Source organism: Syngnathoides biaculeatus, chromosome 20, assembly GCF_019802595.1.
Source record: "Syngnathoides biaculeatus isolate LvHL_M chromosome 20, ASM1980259v1, whole genome shotgun sequence".
NCBI classification, from domain to species: Eukaryota; Metazoa; Chordata; class Actinopteri; order Syngnathiformes; family Syngnathidae; genus Syngnathoides; species Syngnathoides biaculeatus.
The window spans coordinates 3,250,339-3,276,395 of NC_084659.1; the positions used below are offsets into that span (position 1 = coordinate 3,250,339).

Sequence of the window (26,057 nt, forward strand, 5' to 3'; positions counted from 1 at the left end):
TTTCAAAGCCTCTTGTTCATTTTCAAACAATAGGAAGTGAAACCTTACCACACACTGGCTGACAGACAGCAATTAGATTGAGAAGATAAATGTCTTCTTACATTGTCAATTATGGCGCGCCAAAATTTCTGCCTGTCTGGTTGGATGGTTATGGATGGTTCCGAATCACGTCGGGGTCACCAAATGTTGGAAGGAGGGCCTTTTGGGGTCCTTCTGCATGTTCGTCCAATTCCAGGTTCAGTCAATAACTGGACTCCAGAGGCGTGAAATATGACAAACACGTCAAAGTTTATTGAACAGAGCGCTCTGTGACACATAGTGTCACACAGACAAAGGCTGTGGTCCGACACTGAGTGTGTGTGTGTAAAAGCAGAACAAAGCTCATATATGCAATGTTGGAACGCTGCTGTTGGCGAACAAGTCTCAAAACAGTATCTAACTGATTTGACTAGACACCCAAGGCCGTTGAGTCTGCTGAAAAACACCTCCGTTGTGATTAGTCACTCAAGGCTGGTGCCTGCTAAAAAACAACTCCGTTTTGGCTAGTCACACTAGGCCGGAGCCTGCTGGAAAAACAATTCCATTTAAGGCAGCTCCTGGAACCGGTTATTACCGCAGGTGACTTTCCTAACACAACCTTTTCAATAGCTGTATGTTATATTTTCAATTTGCCTTGGATTTTTTTGAATATCTGCGAAGAGACTGCATCAGCGGTGCACAATTGCGCACGTGCGCAGTTTAGAGGGAACATTGGCTGAGTTTTTAAAAAGAAAAAAAATTGGCATGCTGTCCCGCGATCGTGATGGACGCATTGAGCACCCCTGCTATAGAGGAAACAATCAAAGTACTGACACCCTGCAATGATGCAACAGTTGAGCTCTCAGAAGAGAAGAGTGCAAGGGTCAAAGGTGCTTCCCTTATTTTCCACATTGTGTCACTTATTGGAAGAGGAGAAGATTGCCCTCCCGCAAAGGCGAAAGTCAAGAGGAATGGGGAACTATTTGAGAACAACTTTGGGAGAAGTTAAATACAAGCAACGGGTGTACAATCATTGCTTACATACTGGAACCCCGGTTTAAAAAAAATCAGCTTCTACTCGCCCAGCAGAGGAGACAGAGAAGAGACTTGTAGCAGAGTGCGGTGCCATTATAAGTGCCACGGTGCTATCCTCCTCTGCTCCCTCTGCCTCCTGCTCCTCCTCCACTTCACCCTCCACCTTCTCCAGTGGCCTGTCCTCACCAGCCACAACAAATGTGTCTCACTGTACAGATAAAGGTAAACGGTTGTGATTTTATTCTCGTGCTCACTTGTCAGTTATTATGCATGTTTGTCTTTCTAGGCTGCAAACTGTGGCATCGGTTACATGACACTGCACTGCAGATGCACAGCAGTTAGAGCTGACTCCATTATTCAGGTGAAAAAGTACCTGGAAGAACCGAATATCCACCGGCATGATGACCCCCTGCAATATTGGGATGAGAAACAAAACCTTTATCCAAATGTGTTTTAAACTGCACTCGAGTACTTGTGCATCCCTGCTTCATCTGTTCTATGTGTATGTGTTTTTTCAAAGGCAAGGGAGATTCTCTCCCACAAAAAAAAAACACTTAAGTCCAAGAGCAGTTGAAAAAATTATATTTGTAAATAAAAATGAGATAAAACTTTCATTGTGAGCACATTTTCTATCCACGACAATAAAAATTGAATACTGTAGACTGAATAAAGAAGGTAGTTGCTGCATTTTCCTCCACCCATTCTGTGGTGTGATTGTGTTGAATTCACCAGGGTGCGATGATGCGTGACGACAAGGAAGTAAGTTAAGGAGTTGGCTGGCATAAAGGAAAATAAATTATAAGCTCCCGCCCGGGTGGACAACGCACCACAGCAGCCGATAATTGCCGCTGGGCCGAGCGCAACCTTCAACATCCAGCCGCCAAAGCCCTTTGACTTTTCAAAGCCGCAGGAATGAGAGAAATGGATCCGGAGATTTTAAAGATTTCGCCTGGCAAGTAACCTACAAGCGAGCTCCGACGAGAACCAAATAAATATATTGATTTATTGCAGGCAGGCGAGGCAGATGACATTCTGCTTGAATTAAACCTGTCGGACCACCAAAGACACGCATACCAATGAGTGAGAGGAGGATTCCAGACGTTCTTTGTTGTGAAGAAAAACATCATTTATGAGCGCGCCAAGTTCAACATGAGCTATCAGAGAGAGGGAGAAAGTGTGGATTCGTTTGTCACCACACTTTATGCCTTGGCAGAGCATTGTTGTTACGGGATGTTGCACCAGGAACTGATCAGAGACAGAATTGTGGTTGGCATGCTGGACAAGGGGTTGTCTGAATGCATGCAGCCGGATGCGGATCTAACTTTGGATAAAGCCATACGAATGGCAGGGCAGAGTGAGGAGGTGAAGAAACAGCAGTCTTGTCTGCGTGGGGCAACCAGTTTCGAGGCAAGACAGAGTGTTCAACAGCATCTCCAGGTTAGTTAAACCCAAACCTTGCTATGCAAACAGCCAAACAAGCAAGCTACACAGTGCTCAGCAACAAAACAATGAAAGAGGCGCACAGTTACGGTGTCAAAAATATGGCATCTCTCCTTCTCATCCCATTCGTGACTGTCCTGCTTCATATGTGAAGTGTCGTGCATGTGGAAGGATGGGGCATTACAGACGTGTGTGCAAGTCCAAATCTGTGCAGGAGGTTGAGGAGGAGCAGGTTAAGGAGGAAGTCTACCTTGGCAGCGTCACGACAGATGGAGACGCTTGGATGGTCAAAATTGATATTAATAAACGCAGTGTCAAGTTCAAAAATGACACGGGCGCCGATGTCACAGTCTTGCCACACACTACATTCCAAAGAATATACCGTGACAACTCACCCACAATTAAGGTAAAATACACAAACATATTTTTGGGGGTAAATTTGAACAATAGTCATGATTTTTTTACGTTAATTTCTTCAACGCTACTTGATAACGAATATTTGACTAAAAACTGAGAAGGACAGTTTTCCCACACTGAGAACATTTCCATTGTTTGTCAATGTGACAGGTCATCTCACATCTGGACTTCCGATCCAGTGAGGAGAATCTTTTCACTACAATATTTGGTTGTCACTATGTGCGTGTGATCCTCCACAGAGCCCCAGCTTTGGAGTTTTTCCATGTCGACCTTGTCGCTTGGGCCATGTTTTCCTTTCAGGTGTGAGAATTTCTTTTGCGAGGTTTTCCAATGGATAAAAAACATTTTAAAAAATTTTTAATGGGGTAAATGGATTTGATAAAAAAATTGAGTCAACCTCCTTGTTATAAGAGGTATATTTTATTAAGGATCACATATTGACAATTTTCACCGAAGGTCCAAGTTTTTTGATAGGATTATTTTAATCAATTAATTATGATACTGACATCCCTAAAATGTTGTGAAAAGGACAAAATGCATACATTGCTCGTAAGAAATATGGGAATTCATGGTCAATATTTCACAATTAAATTCAATTTTTTTTTCCTCGGAATATCAGTACATCAAACAATTGGGAAACAATAAATTCCCTTTCAAACGCCCCCTTTTCATGACCAAAGCGGAAAATTAAAAAGCACTGACATAGCTAGTGTGAGAAAATTTATGTACTATCCCATTAAGTGACAGGAATTATAATTCTTATATATTGTGGCTGTCAGGAGGAATCCCCGAAGCTACAAAATTTAAACTTTTCATTTAAAAAAAAAATACAAAAAAACTTGGTACATAGAATGGATTAGATGCTTCTTGATCATTGCTTTTCTTACCAGCATACTTGTGTGTCTTAGCCTGACACTGACAGAATCTTTGGCCACAAACTGAACAGGAAAAAGGCTTCTCATCCGTGTGTTGTTGTGTGTCTTTTTAAGGTTTCCTTCTGAGAGAATCTTTGACCACAAACTGAGCAAGAAAAATGTTTCTCATCAGTGTGCATTCTAGTGTGTATTTTTAAGGTTCTCTTTCGTGAGAAGTTTTGAGCGCAAATTAAGCAGGAAAAAGGCTTCTCACCAGTGTGCGTTCTTGCGTGTATTTTCAAGGTTCCCTTCTGAGTAAATGTTTGACCACAATCTGCGCAAGAAAAAGGCTTCTCACCAGTGTGGGTTCTTGTGTGTATTTTTAAGGTTCCCTTCTGAGAGAATCTTTGACCACAAACTAAGCAGGAAAAAGGTTTCTCACCAGTGTGTGTTCTGATGTGTCTTTTTAAATCTTCCTTCCGAGTGAATCTTTGACCACAAACTAAGCAGGAAAACGGTTTCTCACCAGTGTGTGTTCTTGTGTGTATTTTTAATTTTCCTTTCTCAGTGAATCTTTTATCACAAACTGTACATGAAAAAGGCTTCTCACCAGTGTGTGTTCTTGTGTGTCTTTTTAAATCTCCGTTCTCAGTGAATCTTCGTCCACAATCTGAACAGCAAAAAGGTTTCTCACCAGTGTGTGTCCTTGTGTGTCCTATTAAATGTGCCTTCCGAGAGAATATTTGGCCACAAACTGTGCAAGAAAAACGTTTCTCACTAGTGTGCGTTCTTGTGTGTATTTTTAAGGTTCCCTTCAGAGAGAATCTTTGACCACAAACTGCACAGGAAAAAGGGTTCTCAACAGTGTGGGTTCTTGCATGTCTCTTTAAGGTTACCTTCTCAGAGAATCTTTGGCAACAAACTGAACAGGAAAACGGTTTCTCACCAGAATGTGTTCCTGTGTGTGATTTTAAGTTTGCCTTATGAGTGAATCTTTGACCACAAACTGAGCAAGAAAAAGGTTTTTCACCAGAGTGTGTTCTTGTGTGTGATTTTAGGTTTGCATTTTGAGTGAATGTTTGGCCACAAACTAAACAGGCAAAATCTTTCTGTCCTGTGTGTATTTTCAAGTGTTGTTTCATTTTGCTCTGATAAGCAAACATTTTCCCACACTGAGAACATTTCCATCGTTTGTTTTCTATGTAAGATGTCAAATCACCTTTACACTGTCCATTATCATCAACGCGAGGAGAGTCTGATGTCATGTCATCACGATCAGATGGTGACGGTATGAGTCCGTCTGGTTGTGATCCTTTATCGTGGTCTCCATCACCTTCTGTTGTCATGTGTTGACTTGAGCAGGTCCTTGGAGGCTCTGCCCTTCTGCTCTCCTCACTTAGATATTCATCTTTACTCTTGAAAGGGACACCAGTTGATGGAAACTTGGTGATACCCTCCTCTTCCTGTTTAATGTGGGGTTGTGCTTCTTCCTCCTCTTTTTTAACAAAAATCATCTTTCTTTCATCTTTGATATGGTGGACCTCTTCGTCCTCCATTTCCTGTTTAATATGAGGAGGTTCTGGTTCCTGCCACTTAGTCCGAAGATTTTCAGTGATGTCTGCAAGCCACAGAAAGATAGACAAATGGTTTGGCAAATGTTTTTTTCATGTGACTTTGATGTTGTTTACTATGGTTTAGATTTATGTTTAAGGATAATGTGAAATTCAGAGAAGTTAGATACATTACAAATAAAATTGAGGAGGTCAACAACAAATATGACATGGTAAAAAGTATAAAATAAACAAGTACTGAAATTTCTCAGGTATAATGCATCCTGATGTACAATGCAGACTCTGAAAGTTGGTCTCCCCACCCCGGGGGAAAAAAAAAAAAAAAAAAAAGATCAGGAAAACCCTTCTACCAATATACAATGCACACCACTATTTGGGTATCCATATGCTGTACTTTTATTGTTTGTACATGTACTGTTTTTTTTTTTTAAATATTTTGTCCATTTTGGAATTATTTAATAGAGATCAAAGTGGACTTTCGTGAAAATGCCTGAAAACACAAATGTGAGCACTAGGGGGGTCTGGAGGCATGCCCCCCCCGGGAAATGTTTGAAGAAATGGATGGCTGTGGTGCATTCTGGTGATATCTGTGAACAAAATTCAGACAAAAATTGAAAGTAAAATTTCTAAGTCCTGACCAAAAAAAAATAATTGGGCAGAAGTTCCCCAAGGGGCAAGCCCAGATTTTTTTCCCCCTATCGCTGGATAGCACAAAATATGCTTAAAATATGCCATCTTATCTCAAGACAAATGAATTAAATGAATTATTCAGTAAAAAGACATCTAAAATTGTCCTTTTCCCCACATTATACATATTATAGTATAGATTAGGTAATATAGATAGAATATACACAAAAATATATCCTAGAATTTCTACACCATACAGCAAAACATGTTAAAGAAGTTGATCTGTAGTAATTACTCTTAACGTTTAAGTCTCAAACTTGTAACGTCACATTGTACTGATACACTCGACCACATTGCTCACTATCTTAGATATAGATCTAGTAATACTAATAGAATAATGAGTTGGCTTTAATATATATATATATATATAAACATACACACACACACACATTTGAAGAATGTACGGGTGTGGTCAGTCATGCTCGCAGATTAAGTGGCGGGTGTGATTAGGGATGGCCTTAAAATACTTACTGGATTAATATAACAACTGTAAATTAAAAATTTTATAAACAAATACAAAACTAAAATAGAAAACTAAAATTTAAAACTCAGAAATGATCATTTCCAATTTCAACTGATATTAGTAGAACATGATATAAAACGGAATTTAAAATTTTTGATCAATAAAAATTCTTGCTCTGACAACCTATCTGAAGAAAAGTTAAATGTACTGGTCTCTCAAGGAATAAATACAAACGGTCTATACCCGCAATGTTTTGAAAATGCTGAAAGTTTATTTCAACATAATCGGCATTAGTGGCAACATGCTAGCGATACATTAGAAAAAACATTCCAGTCGGCAATCGTGACATATTGTTGTGGGAGGGCGCGCACCACGTGACTCCCGTAAAGAGGAGGCTGACTTTTGTAGAACGCGTTTTTATGTGCATGCACTGGACTTATTGGCCACACCTGAATCAAGCGATGAGGTGGATGATGGTCTCTATTTTTTTTTTTTGTTTTGTTTTTTTTTACGCCATCACACTGCCTCGCGATCGACGCAATGAGCACCCCTGGTGTAACTGAATGTCCTTTGACATGCCTCATGATGTTGATGACTTTCGGCGTAAACGCGCTGGCATTACGTGAAGCAGTTCTGAACATGCGCTTTCGTACTTCCTCCATACATGCTCAGTACGGTTAACTTGCATTTCCTGTTTCCGGGTGAATACTAGTAGTTTTGGAGGAGAGTTGATTAATTAACATTTATGAAAGAAACACGTAAATTAATCTCAAGACCACACAAAATAAGCGACGTCTTGAGAGAATGTGAGGGGAGGGGCGTTACTGTTACTAGTGATAGTGCCTCAACATGGCTACGCTCGTGAAAGCAAACAACCAACTCAAACGCATGTTCATTGAATGTTGTCAACTAATATACGGATTAATTTTAGGCAATTTTGCCTCAATTTCCGGAGTAATTTTCATGAAAATGTAAAAATCCGGAATTCTGATAAAATCTGGAGGACTTTCAACACTGATTTAAGATGTTTAAGTACATCTTGTCATGGGTCTATCAGCGAAACACTTGACGGAAGGAAGCCAACTTGATAACCCGTAGGGTGCCATCACATAATACATCAGAGGTACTCAATGAGTCGATTGCGATTGACCAGTTGATCGGAAGGCAGCTTCGTTCGATCGTGACGGCTTGCCATGGAAAAAAAAAAAAAAACACAGCCGTTTTTTTTTTTTTTTAAACTCTAGCTCACCGCCCATGTGCAAACAACGAGAGTACAGGAAAATGCGCTGTCATTGAGTTTCCCCCTATTTTAAGCTCTCACCTGAGAAATTTTAACAAACATGAGTATGGATGCTGCAGTAAAGAAGACAAAAACGCTTTCATGTGGAATGGGAGGCAGACAACTTTTTCACAATGTCATTTTCGAAGTGCGTTTGCCTCATCTGCCAGTTAGTGAAATGTGGAATGGCATTTTAGAACTGTTTATGGAAAATACGACACGGACATTCCGCCGAAAAGCAAACTGCGAATGAGAAAAGTGAAGGAACTAAAATCCAAATTGGCCACGCAGCAGTCACTTTTCACACAATATTGTTCAATAGCGCAAGTCGCCACCGAATCATCGTTTCCGGGTTCGTCACATCATTGCTCATAACAAGAAGTCCTTCCAAGACGGTCTTTTAAAAATATGGCAGAAATATTATCTTCAATACAATCTCTGCAGCTGTAAAGGCGCCATGAAGCCATGGCTGATGTGTGGAAGGACATCGGAGATTGTGAGTGTTTCTCACTGCAGTTGGGACGAATCCACTGATGTGAGTGACACAGCCCAGGTGTGCGTTTTCATTCGTGTGGTGTTTAGTGATCAATGTGAACTCAGATAGTTACAAAAAATGTTTAAGGTTAATTATGTTGTGTAATATTGGCTCATGTGTTTATGCTAGGCACACAAATAAATTTACACAAAGAGTCCTCAACATACTTAAAAAGAAATATGTTTTGCATTTTTGTAGTGGGTAGGTCTTTGTGACTTGGTCCTTCTATTTCATCATTGGTCATTCTAAAACAATAAATACATTTAAAAAATTCAAAAACGTAGCATACGCCCACCCCACCACCCACCCGTCAATCGCGAGAGGCTGGATGCTTGAGAAATAGATGTTGGGGTAGAAAAGTCTGTGCACCCCTGATTTACATGGTTGCAAAATATGGTACATACCATACATTGGCAAATTGATACTGCATCCATTGTTTGCAGATTTTTGTTATCCGCGAGGATGTAACGAACATAACAGAGGGAAACTATACAGTACTCCCAAATGTTTCAGTGATATGGCACAATCTTTTATATTGGATGCTGTATTCCGAGAGTGTTCCCCTCGCTCAAACTGAATTATAACATGCCACCAACAAGTCATTGCCATGTGTCTGTTGTCTTATAAAGGCAAAAGTACAGGCGACAGAACTGAGAAATACTGTTTGTGTCATTTTTCCTACTCCCCAGTGCAGAATAATATTAAGTGTCATAGGCAATAATTGCGCAACACAGCCCGATGGGGGCACACGCGCAATTGTAGACCGGTCTGATGTCCAGATAAATGAAGAGGGTTGCATCAGGAAGGGCATCCAGTGTAAAACTGTGCCAAAAAAAATGCTGTATGAGCGTTCATCTAAAGAATACCATACCGGATCGGTTGTGGCCCGGGTTAACAACACCCACCCCTGGCACCGTTAACTTGCAGGGCGTCTGTGGAAATTCAGCTTCTATGGGTCAAAGACAAAAGAAGAGGAAGAAAGCGGATTCATCAGCAGAAGAAAAAGAGGAATGCAGAGAGCCTAGAACTGAGTGGAGGGACTTTGAATGTTGGGACGATGACAGAAAAAGCTCCAGGGTTGGTTGACACGTTGATGAGAAGATAGGTTGATATATTGTGCATCCAAAAGAGCAGGTGGAAAGGTAGTAACGCTTTAAGTTTAGGAGTAGAGTTTGAATTATTTTGTCATGGAGTAGATGGGAAGAGAAATGGAGTAGGGTTTTTTTTAAGGGAAGAGCTGGCTAATAATGTCTTGGAGGTGACAAGAGTATCAGATCGAGTGATAATGAAACTTGAAATTGAGGGTGTTATGTATAATGTGGTTAGCGGCTATGCCCCACAGGTAGGATGTGACAGCGAGTTGAAAGAGAAATTCTGGAAGGAATGAGACAAAGAAGTCCTGAGCATCCCAGACAGAGAGAGAGAGTTGTGATTGGTGCAGATTTCAATGGACCATGGACAGAAAACAGAGGCGATGAAGAATTGACCCCTCCGTGGATATTGCGCAATCCGCGTCACTGACCAATCAGAGGCCAGAGATCTGCATAAACCAAAGCCCGTTTTTGCTCCCGCCATTTTCTCAGACAACATTGCATGGTCCAGTATAGGGTTAGTTAGCGTTTTATCGCGTATTTGGGTTATTTAACAAACAATATGGTTAAGAGGTGTAGTCACGGACTTTGTAATAGTGACGACAGGTATCCTGAAAGGCTAGTTGGTGGAGTTCGATTCGTACCCTTTCCAAAACCGAAGACCCAGTACAAAAAATGCCTTCGATGGATCAAACTTTGTGGAAGACCGCATCATCAACTAAATCCATCTAATATCAACCGGAACACATATGTTTGCACGAAGGTATGCCCTATATTTGATTTTCAATACATGTCTCGTATAAATGAGTTCGAAGTTGTTCGCTAGCATAACACTGCTGCGTGTGAACGATTGACACACTTATTCTTTGTTGAGCGATATTTAGCGATGATCGGACTGCACAAATGTATTTTCTTGCTGGGTCGCGGCCAGAAGCTTAACCAGACGGTGTTTGCACGAAGATATGCCCTAAATTTGATTTTTAATACAAGTCTCGTATAAATGAATGAGACAATCTCCGCTAGCATAACACTGCTACGTGTGAATGATTGACACACTTATTCTTTGTTGAGCGATATTTAGCGATGCTCGGACTGCACAAACGTATTGATTTTTTGCTGGCTCGCGGCCAGAAGCTTAACCAGACGGTGTTGGCACGAAGATATGCCCTAAATTTGATTTTTAATACACGTCTCGTATAAATGAATAAGACGTTCTCCGCTAGCATAACACTGCTACGTGTGAACAATTGACACACTTATTCTTTGTTGAGCGATATTTAGCGATGATCGGACTGCACAAACGTATTGATTTCTTGCTGGCTCGCGGCCAGAAGCTTAACCAGACGGTGTTTGCACGAAGATATGCCCTAAATTTGATTTTTAATACACGTCTCGTATAAATGAATGAGACGTTCTCCGCTAGCATAACACTGCTACGTGTGAACGATTGACACACTTATTCTTTGTTGAGCAATATTTAGCGATGATCGGACTGCACAAACGTATTGATTTCTTGCTGGCTCGCGGCCAGAAGCTTAACCAGACGGTGTTTGCACGAAGATATGCCCTAAATTTGATTTTCAATACACGTCTTGTATAAATGAATGAGACGTTCTCCGCTAGCATAACATTGCTATATGTGAATGATTGAATGAAATCAGAAGCATGGCGTCTCTCTCAGTTAAGAATGTATTGTATTTAGAATCTATAATATATCGTTGATTTGAATGAAATCAGAAGCATAGAGTCTGTCTCAGTTCAGAATGTATTGTATTTGCCATTTTTACTGTTTGTCTTACGTGAGCGCACGTGGCGAGGGGCAGATGGTGGTGGACTTTGCAAAAAGGATGGAATTGGCAGTGGTGAACACTTATTTCCAGAAGAGAGTGGAACATAGAGTGACCTCCAAGAGAGGAGGTAGAAGCACACAGGTGGTTTATATTTTGTGCAGAGAGTGTAATCTGAAGGAGGTTACCGAGTGTAAGGTAGTGGTGGCGGAGAGTGTGGTAAGATAGTGGTGTGTAGGATGACTCTGGTAGCAGGTAGGAAGATTAAGACAAAAGTAGAGCTGACAATCAGGTGGTGGAAGTTGAGAAAGGAAGAATGTTGTGTGGCCTTTCAAAAAAAGAGATGAGACAGGTTCAAGATGGTCAGGAAGCCCTCCCAGAAGACTGGAATACTACTGCCTAGGTATTCAGAGAGGCAGGCAGGAGAGTACTTGGGGTACTTCCTGGTAGGAAAGAGAAGGAGACGTGGAGGTGGAACCCCCTAATACAGGAAATCATCCGAGAAAAGAGATTAGCGAAGAAGTGAGACACGGAGAGGACTAAGTAGAGGCGGAAGGAATACACAGATGCGAGGGCAAAAGTAGAGGTGGCGAAGGCTAAACAAGTGGGTTATGACTACATGTACTCCAAGTTACATACGAAAGAAGGAGAAAAGAATCTCTACAGGTCAGCCAGACAGAGGTATAGCGATAGCAAGGATATGCAGTATGTAAAGGTGATTAAGGATAGCGATGGAAATACGTTGACTGGTGCCAGCAGTGTGCTAAGGAGATGGAAAGAGTACTTTGAGAAGTTAATGAATGAAGAATATGGGAAAGAAGGTAGAGTAGAAGAGGCAAGCGTGAATGACTGGGAAGTGGCAATGATCAGTAAGAAAGAAGTTAAAAAGTCACTACAAATGATGAAAATTGAAAAGGCAGTTGGACCTGATGACAGACAGTGGAGGTATGGAAGCAACTTGGTGAGGTGGCTGTGGAGTTTTTGACCAACCTATTCAATAGAATACTAGTGGGAGAGAATATGCTAGAAGAATGGAGGAAAAGTTTGCTCGTCCAAATATTTAAGAACAAAGGCGATGTTAAGAACTGTGGAAACTATAGAGGAATAAAAATGATGAGCCACACAATGAAGTTATGGGAAAGAGTAGTGGAGGCTAGACTAAGGATGGAATGAAGTATTTGCGAGCAACAGTATGGTTTCATGCTTAGAAAGAGTACCACCGATGGATTATTTGCCTTGAGGATGCTTGTGAAAAAGTACAGAGACGGTCAGAAGGAGCTACATTGTGTCTTTGTAGACCTAGAGAAAGCCTATGAAAGAATTCCAAGAGAGGAACTTTGGTACTGCATGCGGAAGTCTGGTGTGGCAGAGAAATATGTTAGAATAGTACAGGACATGTATGAGGGCAGCAGAACAGCGGTGAGGTGTGCCAAAGGTGTGTCAGAAGAATTTAAGGTGGAGGTGCGACTGCATCAGGGACCAGCTCTGCGCCCCTTTATGTTTGCAGTGGTAATGGATAGGCTGACAGATGAGGTTAGACTGGAATCCCCTTGGACCATGATGTTCGTAGATGTTATATGCAGTGAAAGCATGGACCAGGTGGAGGAACACTTAGAAAGATGGAGGCATGCACTGGAAAGGAGCTGAATGAAGATTAGCCAAGGTAATACAGAATATATATGTGTAAAGGGTGATGTACAAATTCATCAGCAATGATCTGCCTACACAGGCAGTGTGTGAGGCGGTGTAAGCTTATTCTGCTTACAGATATGAAATGCAATTTTTCTTCATTGCCTCATGAACGCCATCATATGGTATCTTACATACACACGAACAGACATGCTGGCATGAATGCTGATAGTGACACTGACATGAAATGCATGATTTTTTATGTAAAAAAAAAAAAACAACAACAAAAACAAAAGCAGCCGGAATGGACCCATCCGTTTTTTCACTTAACCCTATCCATGACAACCGCAAACAGGAAGGGGCTCAGCGCGGAGCCCTGATGTAGTCCCACCTCGACCTTAAATTTTTCCAACACACCAACAGCACATCTCACCGCTCTTATGCTACCCTCATACATGTCCTGTACTCGTCGAACATATTTCTCCGCCACACCAGACTTGCACATGCACTTGTACCATAGTTCCTCTCTTGGTACTCTGTCCTAGGCTTTCTCTATGTCTACAAAGATAAAATGTAGCTCCTTCTGACCTTCTCTGTACTTTCCCATGAGCATCCTCAAGGCAAATAATGCATCTGTGGTACTCTTTCTAGGCATGAAACCATCCTGTTGCTCGCAGATACTTCTGTCCTGAGTCTAGCCTCCACTACTCTTTCCCATAACTTAATTGAGTGGCTCATCATCTTTATTCCACTGCAGTTTCCACAGTTCTGAACATCACCTTTGTTCTTAAAAATGGGGACTAGCATGATTTTCCTCCATTCTTCTGGCATCTTCTCTCCCGCTACTATTCTCTTGAATAAGATGGTCAAAATCTCCACAGCCACCTCACCAAATTGGTTCCATACCTCCACTGGTATGTCATCGGGACCAACTGTGTTTCTATTTTTCCATCCTCTTCAGTACCTTTCTAACTTCTCCCTTACTAATCAAAGCCACTTGCCGGTCATTCATGCTTGCCTCTTCTACTCTACCTTCTCTCCCATTTTCTTCATTCATTAACTTCTCAAAGTACTCTTTCCATCTACTTAGTACACTACTGGCACCAGTCAACATAATTCCATCGCTATCCTTAATCACCTTTACTTGCTGCACATCCTTCCCATCTCTATCCCGTCTGGCCAACCTGTAGAGCTCCTTTTCTCCTTCGTTCATATCCAACCTGGAGTACATGTCGTCATATGCCTCTTGTTTGCCTTCGCCACCTCTACCTTTGCCCTACGACACATCTCCATGTATTCTTTACGCCTCTCCTTGGTCCTCTCCGTGTCCCACTTCTTCTTTGCTAATCTCTTACAGGGTTCATAGTCAGTCTGACCCAAAAAATTTAAGGGCTTTTTAGGGTCATTCTTCAGGGCTGACACGAAAAATTTAGGGCCGACACGGAAAAACTTTAGGGCTATCGTGGGAAATCAAGAGTAAGGAAAAAAGACTCACCCAATGGTACCATCAACCGTTCTTGGTTCATCAAATGGTCCAGTACCTCAGTATCTGTGACAGTGATCACCTGTCAACCCTTGTGGTAGTTCTCATTGATATGACCATTGTCAATGTCTTCACATAACAGTCTACAGATAAACAGATTCTAACTACAATTGCAACTATATACACAAATGTCTTCTCCTGATGTCTGTCTCAGCACCCCTACTCTAGCTCCTTGAGCCTACCCAGTGTCTCCTCTATTTGTTGCTGCAGAGGTGCCAAAGTGGCTCTCTTGTCCTTTGCTCTGCCTCTGAGTGCATTGGCCTCGGTGATAAACCTCAGATTCCTCTTTTCTTCTGCCTCCTCACACAGCCTGCCAGCCTTCTTAATAAGCGTAGATATGTCAGTCTCTATTCTGGCTTTTTTGGCTTTGAGGCAGTAGAGATGAAACGTGGGCAGCGATGCCAAATTTAGCCAGGTACGAAGTCTTCCTTTCCCCACAGTGGTAGTTTTTAGCAATGTCACTGTCTGGGAACATGACTGAAAACACTTTTGAATTATTTTCGCAAGATTTGCAACTGTAATGGCTGCAGATCACTTTTAAAGTCCACATGATCTCTGCCTTTAACGAGTCTGTCTTTGTGTATTGAACTACGTTCATAAAGCCTGACTTCTGGCTGGTTGAAGTCGATGACTGGACAACTGTAGGTGCAGATGCACTGCCAGTACCACTGCCTGAAGTTGATGCTTCACTATCTTGATATTTTAGAAACAGATTCATACCAACGGAAGATGAGAGAGTCTTCGCCAAATCGGCGTCTCTCCTGTTTTTCCCGTGCGACTCCAGCGCTTTGACGCCCATCTTTTCAAGCTGGTAACTATGCTTGCACAGATGGCAGTAAAACACGTGCCGATCTTTTGGATCTCGACGAACCCAGCTCCCAAACGCCTTACTTTCAACCCAAGCATCTTGAAAAATGCACTTCCCCATGATACAAGTTGGATAGATAAAAGAACTATGCCACGTCGTAACGAAGACAAAGTGAAATGCCAACTCATGGAAACAAACAATGGAATATCGACAAGATGGCGACTAGTTGTCAACAACGCCAGACGGATCGGTATTTTTTATTTATTTTTAAATAAAGGATTATTTATTAAATTATCTTAGGGAGAATTTTTAGAGGTCCTCCCTTCGATTTTTTTCAATTTAAGGCCTTTTTAGGGGCTTGACCGGTTTTCGTGGATTTTTAAGGACTTTTAGGAGCCCCCAAAAGCACCTTTGAAAATTTTGGGGTTTTTAGGGACTTTTAGGGCCCCGTGTGAACCCTGTCTTACCTTGGATGACTTCTTGTATTTTGGGGTTCCACCACCAAGTCTCCTTTTCCCCTTTCCTACCAGAAGACACCTCAAGTACTCTCTGCCTGCCTCTCTGAATACCTTGGGAGTAGCATTCCAGTCTTCTGGGACCTTTTCCTGTCCATCTGGAGCCTGTTTAACCTCTTTCCAGAAGGCCACACAACATTCTACCTTTCTCAACTTCCACCACCTGATTCTCTGCTCTACCTTTGTCTTCTTAATCTTCCTGTCCACTACCAGAGTCATCTTACACACCACCATCCTATGCTCTCGAGCTGCACTCTCCCCCACCACAGTCGGTAACCTCCTTCAGATTACACTGTCTGCACACTAATCACAAGAAGACTTTTCAGCACCGGGAGCGCTCAGACCTGGCTCATACATACTGTCGAGGAGTCTGTTCTTAGATAGAAGTGCTCTGCATATCATCTAAATATGACTCGAAACGATAGGGTAATATTGCCCCGGTCACTCGATTATGAGGTGTCCTCTTCTCCGAAAAGAGCTTCCGTGTTAGAAGGGGCGTCAGAAAAATCTGAAAATCTCTGTTGTTCATAGCAGGTGGCATTATGTGTTTTCAATGGGGAATGTCCTGGTGTAACATCTGGTGATGACGTTGCAGGCAATATGGCTACCACTTGGATATTGAATGAAACTTCCGCATCTTTGCGCATGGATGACAAGCTCTTCGCTCATATAATGTTTTTTGTACAGACTGTGAAGTGAATATATGTATTATATCTATTTTACAATGTATATAGGGATGTCAGTGGGGCTTTAAGTTTGCTTTATTGGATCAGTCACACAACATTAGCAAATGTTGGAACTCTGTGTGGACAAAAAGGTGCACATCATTGTAAGGCGCCCTTTCTAATGTGGTGGCTCGCTTATTTGGAAGAAAATTTAAGAGCTCTACGACTGTGAAATTACGGTATAATTAAAGTTAAAAAAAAAACAACTTGGAAGCGCAAAATCCGCAAATATGTGGGCCTGCGAACGGTGAACCGTAAATGGGCAAGGGCACACTGTGTACCTCCATTTTCCAAGCCGCTTATCCTCACGATGGTCGCTGGCGTGCCGGGGCCTATCCCAGCTTACTTTGGGCGAATGGTGGATTACACCCTGAACCAGTCGCAGTGTGGGATGTGAATAATGTTACGTAAAACGCATGGTGGCACGGTGCAGCAGCTGTAAAGCATTGGCCTCACAGTTCTGAGGTCCAGGGTTCAATCCCGGCCCAGCTGTGTGGAGTTTGCATGTTCTCCCTGTGCCTGTGTGAGTTTTCTCCGGGCCCTCCAATTTCCTTCCACATCCCAGAAACATGCAACATTAATTGGACAATTTAAATTACCCCGAGGTATGATTGTGAGTGCAACTGTTGTCTGTCTTCATGTGCCCTGTGATTGGCTGGCAACCAGTGCAGGGTGTACGCCGCCTCTGCAGGCCCGATGACAGCTGGGATAGGTTCCAGCACTCCCGCGACCCTTGTGAGTGTAAGCGGCAAAGAAAATGGATGGAAAATGCATCATCAAGGGATGAGAATGACCAATTTGGAAAAACACTGAAAATCACTGCTGGGGGGTTCAAAGGGGGTGCGCCCAACTTTGGGCACGAAAACTTTTTATAAAATACACTGTTAAATGGTGACCTCTGGTTACTTCTAACAGTGTAGATACAGGGCAATCATAATATTTTAATATAATATGAGTCCAAACAACCGAAATAATTTTGCCAAACTTCAGACATAAAAATGTAGACAGTGAAATCTATATCAAATAGGCTACTGCACTTACAAGTTATAGTTCAGAAATAAGTACACAAGTAATTTATATATGAGAGAGAGAGAAATCATGAAATATAAAAGTGAGCGATAAAATGCATGATCTACAGGCCCAGTGCTACAGATAGGCCCTACTTGTATTAACAGTTGTCAATTATATATTTGAGAAATTTACGTCCAACTTACCTTTGTTTCTTGGTCTGGATATGCTCCTGGATAAGTGCACAGCACTTTGCCGGGAACGTCCACTTTTTGTATGTGTTCAGTTAGACATGTTGAAACATGAGTTTTCATTGCCATATGCTCAGTTACACTTTTTTCAAGCCATGCCCATCTGAAACAGTTTTTTTACCCCGTAGTTTTTATCAATTTCCCTACCACGATCTTCATTTTTTCTCTCAAAGACTTTCGGCATTCTGGAAAACCTGCAGACCGCTCAATAACATATGCATACCTATGTCTATAAGTTATATCTATGCCGTAGTAAACAGAATGGTTCTCCATTAAATTTTAACATCAGAGTGAAAATACCGATGAAATACCACCAAAATATTGCGGGAAATCGGAATGTTGTCGTTATTATAAACACCAAATTTAATGAAAACATATAGCAATGCCGTAACCAATGCCGTTTTCCGCTATCACAGCTGTGACTAATTTCACGACGAGCGTTGCCGATAGATGGTGGCAGCCGGTCTCGATCACAGCCTCACGCCGTGTCAAGCCATATCCCCCACTCTCCCAAATTTTCTCAACACATCTACATATTTCACAACAGTGACATTTTTATCTGAAAAAACTCGGAATTCCACGAATCCGCGGAAAATTATCATCCCTAATGATGTAACAGGGCCTGTAAATAAGTATATCATTCAAATTAGAATGCATACAACAAATGAACCAACCTGCTCTGTGTAGGAAAATTCGAGGTTGCACATTGAACACAGCGTCCAGTAGTTGGCGTTGTGACTCTTCCTCATTTCTTGGTCCGCGAACTTCTTCCTTGTACTCTCCGGACGTTTTTGAAGACATCTGCACAGGACGATCACAACACTTTCTGGGCTACATAAGAGGGATGGAAAAAAACTATTGAAAAACAGACATCTTGATTACATCAAGATTCAGATTTGGACATTGTGTTAAACAGTACATTACGCCCCCCCAAAACTTTTTTGTGGTTTCCTACATTTCAGAACTATGATCGGTAGATAGTTTTGTTTTGTTTTTTTTAAACAAAATGTCTTGTCAGTTCGTTCATTCATGCTCTCTTGCATAATGAGATAAAACTTGCATTGTGAAACACAGGAATATTAGGAGAGATGATAAATAAACTTGATTTTGCCACGAACTTGGTGTAGGGTAGGACGGCTTATTGCCAGGCAGTGGTCGTACAGGTGGAAGGCTGTCCAACAGGGCGACGGTACAAAGATACAAGGACAAAGGGCCTTGGTCAAAAATCAGACACATGGCAAAACATGAAAATGTAACTTGACATGATCTGGGTCAGTAAAGCTATGAAACGAATTGATCACAAACGCGTCTTGTAGTTAGCAAGCTAATCCAAGGATAGAAACAGTGATCACCGAAAAACAAAGCAACATTTTTCAATCGTTGCCGAGATGCTAAGATTACTTACGTAATGGATTGAGGATCAGAATCAACGTAGACTTAATACCACCCTAATGTTCATTCAGGGAAAAGCCAAGGTGTATATTCCTTATTTTGAAAGAGCAGAAAGGCAACAATGCTGAGGAGGAATTTATCGCTAGCAAGGGCTACCTGTACATGGTCCCTTATCAGTAGTTAAGCACAGCCACTCCTCCTTCTTCATAATCCACCTCTCGCAGTGATGGTAAGTAAGGCATATTTGTTTAATTTTATTTTTGTTTTTTATATTAAGTACCAACACCCATCAATTTACTGAGTCGCTTATCCCCACGCAAGTCGCGGGAATGCTGGAGCCAATCCCAGCTGTCATCGTAAATTGTGTAATAGTGATGAAATCTGATTTATGCCGCTAGTGTAGGAAGGGATCTCTGTCGTAGACGGAGGACTACCTGTACACACAACGATCTGGCAACAAGCGGAATGAAAAACAAGGCTTAAAGCCCCACTGACACGAAAAGCATGATTTTTAGTACGTTTTTAATAAAACAATTTAAAAAAAAAAAAGGTAGCCAGAATGGACCCGTCCATTTTTTCACCACACAACATGTTTCTGACTATATGCCTTTTTGTAACTCCCACCATGAAAATCCCCTCAAGGGATTTGTTTTGAAGAAGCAGGAAGTGACGCTATCAGCAGTTCACTCAGGCAGCCTTGTGTGGTTTATACCAATTTTACCTGCGGGAAGGTAGCTCTTTGTTCCTTTGTGTTAGCCAAAATGCTGGCTCATTGTACTACTGGATATTGTTGGAACACTCGGGAGGATGGATTTACTCTTCATACTTTTCCAAAAGACCCGGTTTGTCGTAAAAAATGGATTGCACAGGTGCAAAGGACGAGATCTTCGTGGGTTCCAAATGACAGGTAGGTGTGCATAAAGCTACTAAAAAAAAATTGTTGGCGGGGGGCGTAATCCTTGTTTCAGAGAGCAACTGCCCGCCAGCGAGCTCCGGCGGTAGGCCGCAAGCGAGCATATCCGCATATCATCTAAATATGGCTCAAAACAATAGGGTAGTATTGCCATGGTCACTTCACTCGATTTGGAGACGTTCTCTTCTTCCAAAAGAGCTTCAGTGTCTTCAGTGTATGTTTTCAATGGCGAATGTCCCAGTGTAAAGCTGATGACGTTGCAGGCAATATGGCTACCACTTGGATGTCGAATGAGACTTTTGGGCATGGAAGACACGCTCTCCACTCCTGTTTATTTTTTCATATAGACATTCTAGTGTATAATGTTACATGTATTTTTCATTACAATATATAGAGATGAAAGTGGACTGTGGTGAAAATTCCTGAAAATACAAATGCGAACACTCGAGGCAATGGGGGCATACCCTCCCCTGGAAATTTTTGAAAAAATGGATGGCTGTGGTGCATTCTGGCGATATCTGTGAACAAAATTCAGACAAAAATTGAAAGTAAAATTTCAATGTCCTGACCAAAAAAAAAAAAAATTGGGCAGCAGTTCCCCAAGGGCCAAGCCCAGATTTTTTTTGTGCCCCCATCCTCCTATCACTGGATAGCACAAAATCACATTTCTCATTAAAATATGCCATCTTATCTCAAGACAAATGAATTAAGTGAACTGTTCAGTACAAAGACATCTAAAATTGTCCTTTTCCCCACATTATATATTTTATAGTATAGATATAGAACATACACGAAAACATATCCTAGAATTTCTACACCGTACAGCAAAACATGTTAAAGAAGTTGATCTGTAGTAATTACTATTAACGTTTAAGTCTCAAACTTGTTACGTCACATTGTACTGATACACTCGACCACATTGCTCACTATATATATATAGATCTGGTATTACTAATAGTATAATCAGTTGCCTTTAATAAATAAATAAATAATATATATATATATATATATATATATATATATATATATATATACACACACATACATACATACACAGTCACTCACATTTGAAGAAAGTACGGGTGTGGTCAGTCATTCTCGCAGATAAAGTTGCGGGTGTGATTAGGGATGGCCTTAAAATAACTTACTGGATTAATACAACATAAATGTAAATTAAAAATAAAATAAACAAATACATAACTAAAATAGAAAACTAAAATTTAAAACTCAGAAATCATAATTTCCAATTTCAACTGATATTAGTAGAACATGATATAAAACGGTATTTAAAAATTTTCATCAATAAAAATTCTTGATCTAACAAACTATCTGAATAAAAATTAAATGCACTGGCCTGTCAAGGAATAAACACGAGCGGTCTATACCCGCAATGTTTTGAAAATGCTGAAAGTTTAGTTCAACATAATCGGCGTTCGTGGCAACAAGCTGGCGATACATTGGAACAAACATTCCTGTTGGCAATCGTGACGTACTGTAGTGAGGGGAGGGGGGCACGCACCACGGGACTGCCGTAATTAGGAGGCCGTCTTGCTAGAACGCGCCTTTATGTGCATGCGCTCGACGTATTGGCCACACCTGAATCAAGCGATGAGGTGGATGATAGTCTCATGTTTTTTTTTTGTTTTTTTTTTTTACGCCATCACACTGCCTCGCGATCGACGCAAAGAGCACCTCTGCCTGGTGTAACTGAATTTCCTTTGACATGGCTCATGATGTTGATGACTTTCGATGTAAATGGGTTTGCATTACGTGAAGCAGTTCTGAACATGCGCTTTCGTACATGCTCAGTACGGTTAACTTGCATTTCCTGTTTCCGGGTGAATACCGGTTGTTTTGGAGCATGCTTGTTTAGCTGAAGTTTATGAAATAAACACGTAAATTAATGTCAAAACCACATAAAATAAGCGACGTCTTAAGAGAATGTGAGGGGAGGGGCGTTACTGTTACTAGTGATAGTGCCTCAACATGGCTACGCTCGTGAAAGCAAAACAACCAACTCAAACGCATGTTCATTGAATGTTGTTAATTTTAGGCAATTTTGCCTCAATATCCGGAGTAATTTTCATGAAAATTTAAAAATCCGGAATTCTGGGAAAACCCGGAGGACTTTCATCACTGAATATATATTTTAGAATGTTCATAGGCATGTCACTTGAGCTTTAAAGACAACGTAATCCGTATAGAACGAGGTGCAGCAGGGTGCATGAGGAAGTGGCACGCTGACGGCCACGCTGCCACCCACTGGCTGCTGTCAAACACCCAACTTAACTCAGTGGTTCCGGAGCAGTTTTCGAGCGGGGCCACTAAGAAGCAGACACTGACATATTTATTAAGCGGCGTAAAAATGTTCATGTCGGCGGGAATTTCTTGGGTCGGGTAGGGAAATCGGAATCCAGGTGATATTACGATAATAATAAAACTCATACAGTCGAGAATATTTTACTCTCAAGACAAATCCGACAGAATTTAGTTGTTGGTGCGCATTTTTAAGCGCACTTAAGTGTCAGTTGTGTCAATCCTTACTTGTCGGTTGCGGAAAGAAGAAGACTTTACTTCAGGCTTGATTTCTGATTAGGGAAAACGCGTCTCTTTGTTAGCAAGCTAGGCTAAACTATGACGAAAGGCCTCCACGTGCACGAAACATCAACCGGGCACGAAGATTGCACGAATTGTGTTTTAGTCCACTAAAGTAGTGATCGGGGGTATCCCATGTCAGTCTACAACGTTCAGTCTAATTTAAGCAACATTTACTCAAGCCGAACAAATCTCCTACCGCAGGGCGAGAAGAATACAAGAGAAAGATATTACCCAGGTTACCCTGCGCCAGTAATATTTTTAAAGCGACAGACCACCCACTCCAGCCGACTGAAGTCAAGCGAGCTGCCCCTTTTCAAAATAATATCCAATCTTTGGCCTCCAGAGTATGGCGTCAAAACAAATAAAGCATCGTTTGGAGAGTGGCTTTCTCGGAACCGAACGAAAAAGCAATTACAGTATTTAACGTGGCGCAACCTTCCAATTTTGAGACTGACTTTGAGGCTAATCGTTTATGCTATACGTGTAGAACTACGAATGTCTGACATTAAAAGAAGAGACAGGTGTTCTCCATTTTGGAAGATTAATCTGATTGTTTACGAAGCAAAAATAAATAAATAAATCGATCTTTGTATTCCAATACGTCATTTCCACAGCGGAATGCAGGTTATTATTGTGTTTCTTCAGTGACTCTGGAACAGACACAATGTCCTGATTGAAACGGAATTGGAGAATTTCTGTTTCTGACCACTTCATTCCTACCATGACCCAACTTGAACGAGCGTTGCTGCGGAAACAACGGAGGGTACAAACCAGTATGCGATCACATCTTAGTGGTAACTGCCACGAAAGTTGACTGTCGAAAGCAATGACGTAGACTGCGCACAGACCCCTTTCACGTGGTAATTCGGCTTCAACTTCTGGTCAGGGCAAAACATTGCTTGGGTACTATTTCACGCGAAAGTTGCCATCCTTTTATATCCTTACACTTGTACATTGTGAAACATAATATTGGAATACGTTAGGTATAACGTTTTTTGGTTTCACGCGAAAGTTGCCATCGTTTTATATCCTTACACTTGTAAATTGTGAAAGATAATATTGGAATACGTTAGGTATAGCGTTTTTTGGTGTCAATATGGTTAACTCTTGTTGGGCTATTGCAGCGGTCGGGAAACTTTTTGACTGAGAGAGCCATAAATGCCAAATATTTTTAAACCTTATTTCAAAAGAGCCATGCAATATTTAAAAAACTAAATACAAGTGTATTTTCGCATTTATGTCGAACCAACATTTTTAGAGTACAATACAGTCTCTGAATTCTTTTAAATAACATTATGATGTTGCTAACCAATGATGACAAAAGCACTTCTTACCATTAATGCGACTTCAGGAGCTTCCTGGTTTTGCTAATGGTTTGACAGTCTGTTTCATACACTCAGATTAATCTTCACGCAGGCGTTGAGATTTCCATCCGTTAATCGTGAACGTAATTCAATTTGATTTTCTATCATGCTGGTAGGATGGTGAACAGTTCTTGCCAACAAAGGCGTGTCTTTTATTCGTTTGATTATCTTGTCTTGATGCGAACTTGGCAAAATGTTGATTGGTAACTTCGAATGCGAACGCTTTGGCATACTCCCCATCTGTGGATTTAAACACACAGCAGAATTCTCCATCTCCACAATGGCTGTCCATTCTTGTTGAAAACTTCGGTGGTACTCTAATTCTTTTCTTTGGGCGACCTTTGTCAAAAGCGTTTCCATCAATAGTTGTTCCTATAAGATCAGCATTCGACCCTTCTGCACCTCTGGACATCGACTCCGGCAACCGCACTCGGCCAAACTGTATCACGTCATTTGCGTTGCCTCCCACACCTAACTACGGCAACGCCACTAGAACAACCTTCTCTGCACGACAAAAATCACATTGACAGAGGGCTCGGTGAGCCACATGCAACCACCAAAAGAGCCAGGTATGGCTCGCGAGCCATAGGTTCCCGACCCCTGGGCTATTGGCTGTCAAAATCATCCAGACGGTCGCAAAGTAACTTTTCACTGTGTGTTTCACTTTAACCTACATAATTAATTATTATAATTATGAATGTGGAAAATATATCATTACAATATTATGAAGGTCTATACCTTGTATTACATGTGTCAATGTATCCATGACACCTTCCTGGGCATGCTGCAAATGTTTAGATTATATTCATGTCTCTAAAGATCCAAAACATCTCATCGTATTTTTTACCCTGACCTGAAGTCAGAGCCTGTGACCATGGCAGAACCAATGTTTTTGTTCTGCGTCATTGGTCAAAAGCTCTTGGCTGCAGCAAGAACGGATGCTGAGTCACGACCGACCCTTTAAGGTTAGTCTGCATCAGCCCCTGGTGGTCCCGAGGTTAGAGTTCCTATCCCGGTCAGGCTGCGTAAATTCTTGAGCCTGTTTGGTCAAGTGCTGTTTAACACTGACAATGGTGTGAGTTGACTCAGCTTTTGGGAGCTTGACGCTTTAAATAGTTTTGCCGTAAAGGATCATGGGTAATACATCTCCTTTCACTTTTCTATTTGTGGGAGAAGAGGCATCCTTCAGCAAATCGTGCTGAATTTGGACCAAATGTGAATCCTCGACATCGGACACCACTTATCAGTGCTTTAGTGCAGTGATTCCCAAACAGTGTGTCGGGGTACATTAGTGTGCCGTGAGTGCTCTTCAGTTATCCAATTTTATGTAATTGCAAAAAAAAAACCCCATAACATTTATTTCCAAGAAATAATATATCTTTTTTCATCTATTTATGCCAGTGAAGCACAATGACAGACAGAACAAAAAAAATCCTCTTCTACAACACAGTAGGCATTGAGTAGAGAGGTTAAATGGCAGCACGCAGTGATATATGGGTAATTCAGGAAAAAATGTGACATCAGTGAAAACATCCAATTATTTTGTGAATTGTTATATATGTGATAGAGTTGTTTCTATGTGAACAACGATTGGCTTGTAACCAGTTCGGGATGTGCCCGGCTCATAAAATGGTTAGGACTTTAATCATCATTGATCATTCCTATTCCTTTTTTAGAAGATTGTGTGTCACGTTTCACTCTTCACCTTTAATTGTTTCACATGTTGTGTTTGGATTTGCTTTTCTCATCCCTCCAAAATGAACGCTGTGTGAAGATGTGTGCAGGAAGATTACAAGGAGGAATTGAGGGTCCGAAAAGAAGAAAATGAGCCATAGTGTCAACAAGAGACTGTTTTCGACCACGTGACTCCATCCGGGGCACCTGGCCACGTTGGATGGGTTCACTCTATTGACCCACCATTCACTCTAACGCTTTTGCATACAGACCGGAGTTACACAAATATTCGTACGACTGTTAAAAGTGACGCATGATGGCTAAAAAGACTTTGGAAATTTATCGGGGCTCATTAGATGTTGTTTCTGTCACGTCCCATCGGAACGAGAGTAGGACCCAAATGCAGGAACTCGGAAGACGCAAGGTAGTTCAAGAAGAGATACGTTTATTATATGCAGAG

The 26,057-nt window shown here is 41.3% G+C and overlaps 2 protein-coding genes across 8 annotated transcripts in view; one reads left to right on the forward strand and one right to left on the reverse strand.

The window, feature by feature from the left end:
• The window catches only part of LOC133493646 (gastrula zinc finger protein XlCGF17.1-like), a 26,188-nt gene extending 24,521 nt beyond the window's left edge, over positions 1-1,667 (forward strand). For all 6 annotated transcript variants that reach the window (XM_061807291.1, XM_061807286.1, XM_061807289.1 and 3 more), the window contains one exon: positions 1,340-1,667. The gene's annotated coding sequence lies outside the window, so the exon portion shown is untranslated. The remainder of the gene's footprint in view (positions 1-1,339) is intronic.
• On the reverse strand, positions 270-24,413 carry LOC133493626 (gastrula zinc finger protein XlCGF57.1-like). 2 transcript variants are annotated; one of them, XM_061807213.1, is made up of 5 exons: positions 23,894-24,413; positions 18,331-18,487; positions 9,171-9,248; positions 4,984-5,382; positions 270-1,261 (listed from the first exon to the last, which is right to left on the reverse strand). In XM_061807213.1, the coding sequence occupies exons 1-5, from the start codon at positions 23,894-23,896 to the stop codon at positions 1,236-1,238; spliced, it is 663 nt and encodes a 220-aa protein (XP_061663197.1). In that variant the 5' UTR covers positions 23,897-24,413; the 3' UTR covers positions 270-1,235. The 2 variants fall into 2 exon arrangements, with proteins under 2 accessions (XP_061663197.1, XP_061663196.1); XM_061807212.1 differs by lacking the exon at positions 270-1,261 and having other exon boundaries at positions 3,843-5,382; positions 23,894-24,382.
• Between the last annotated feature and the right edge of the window lie 1,644 nt (positions 24,414-26,057).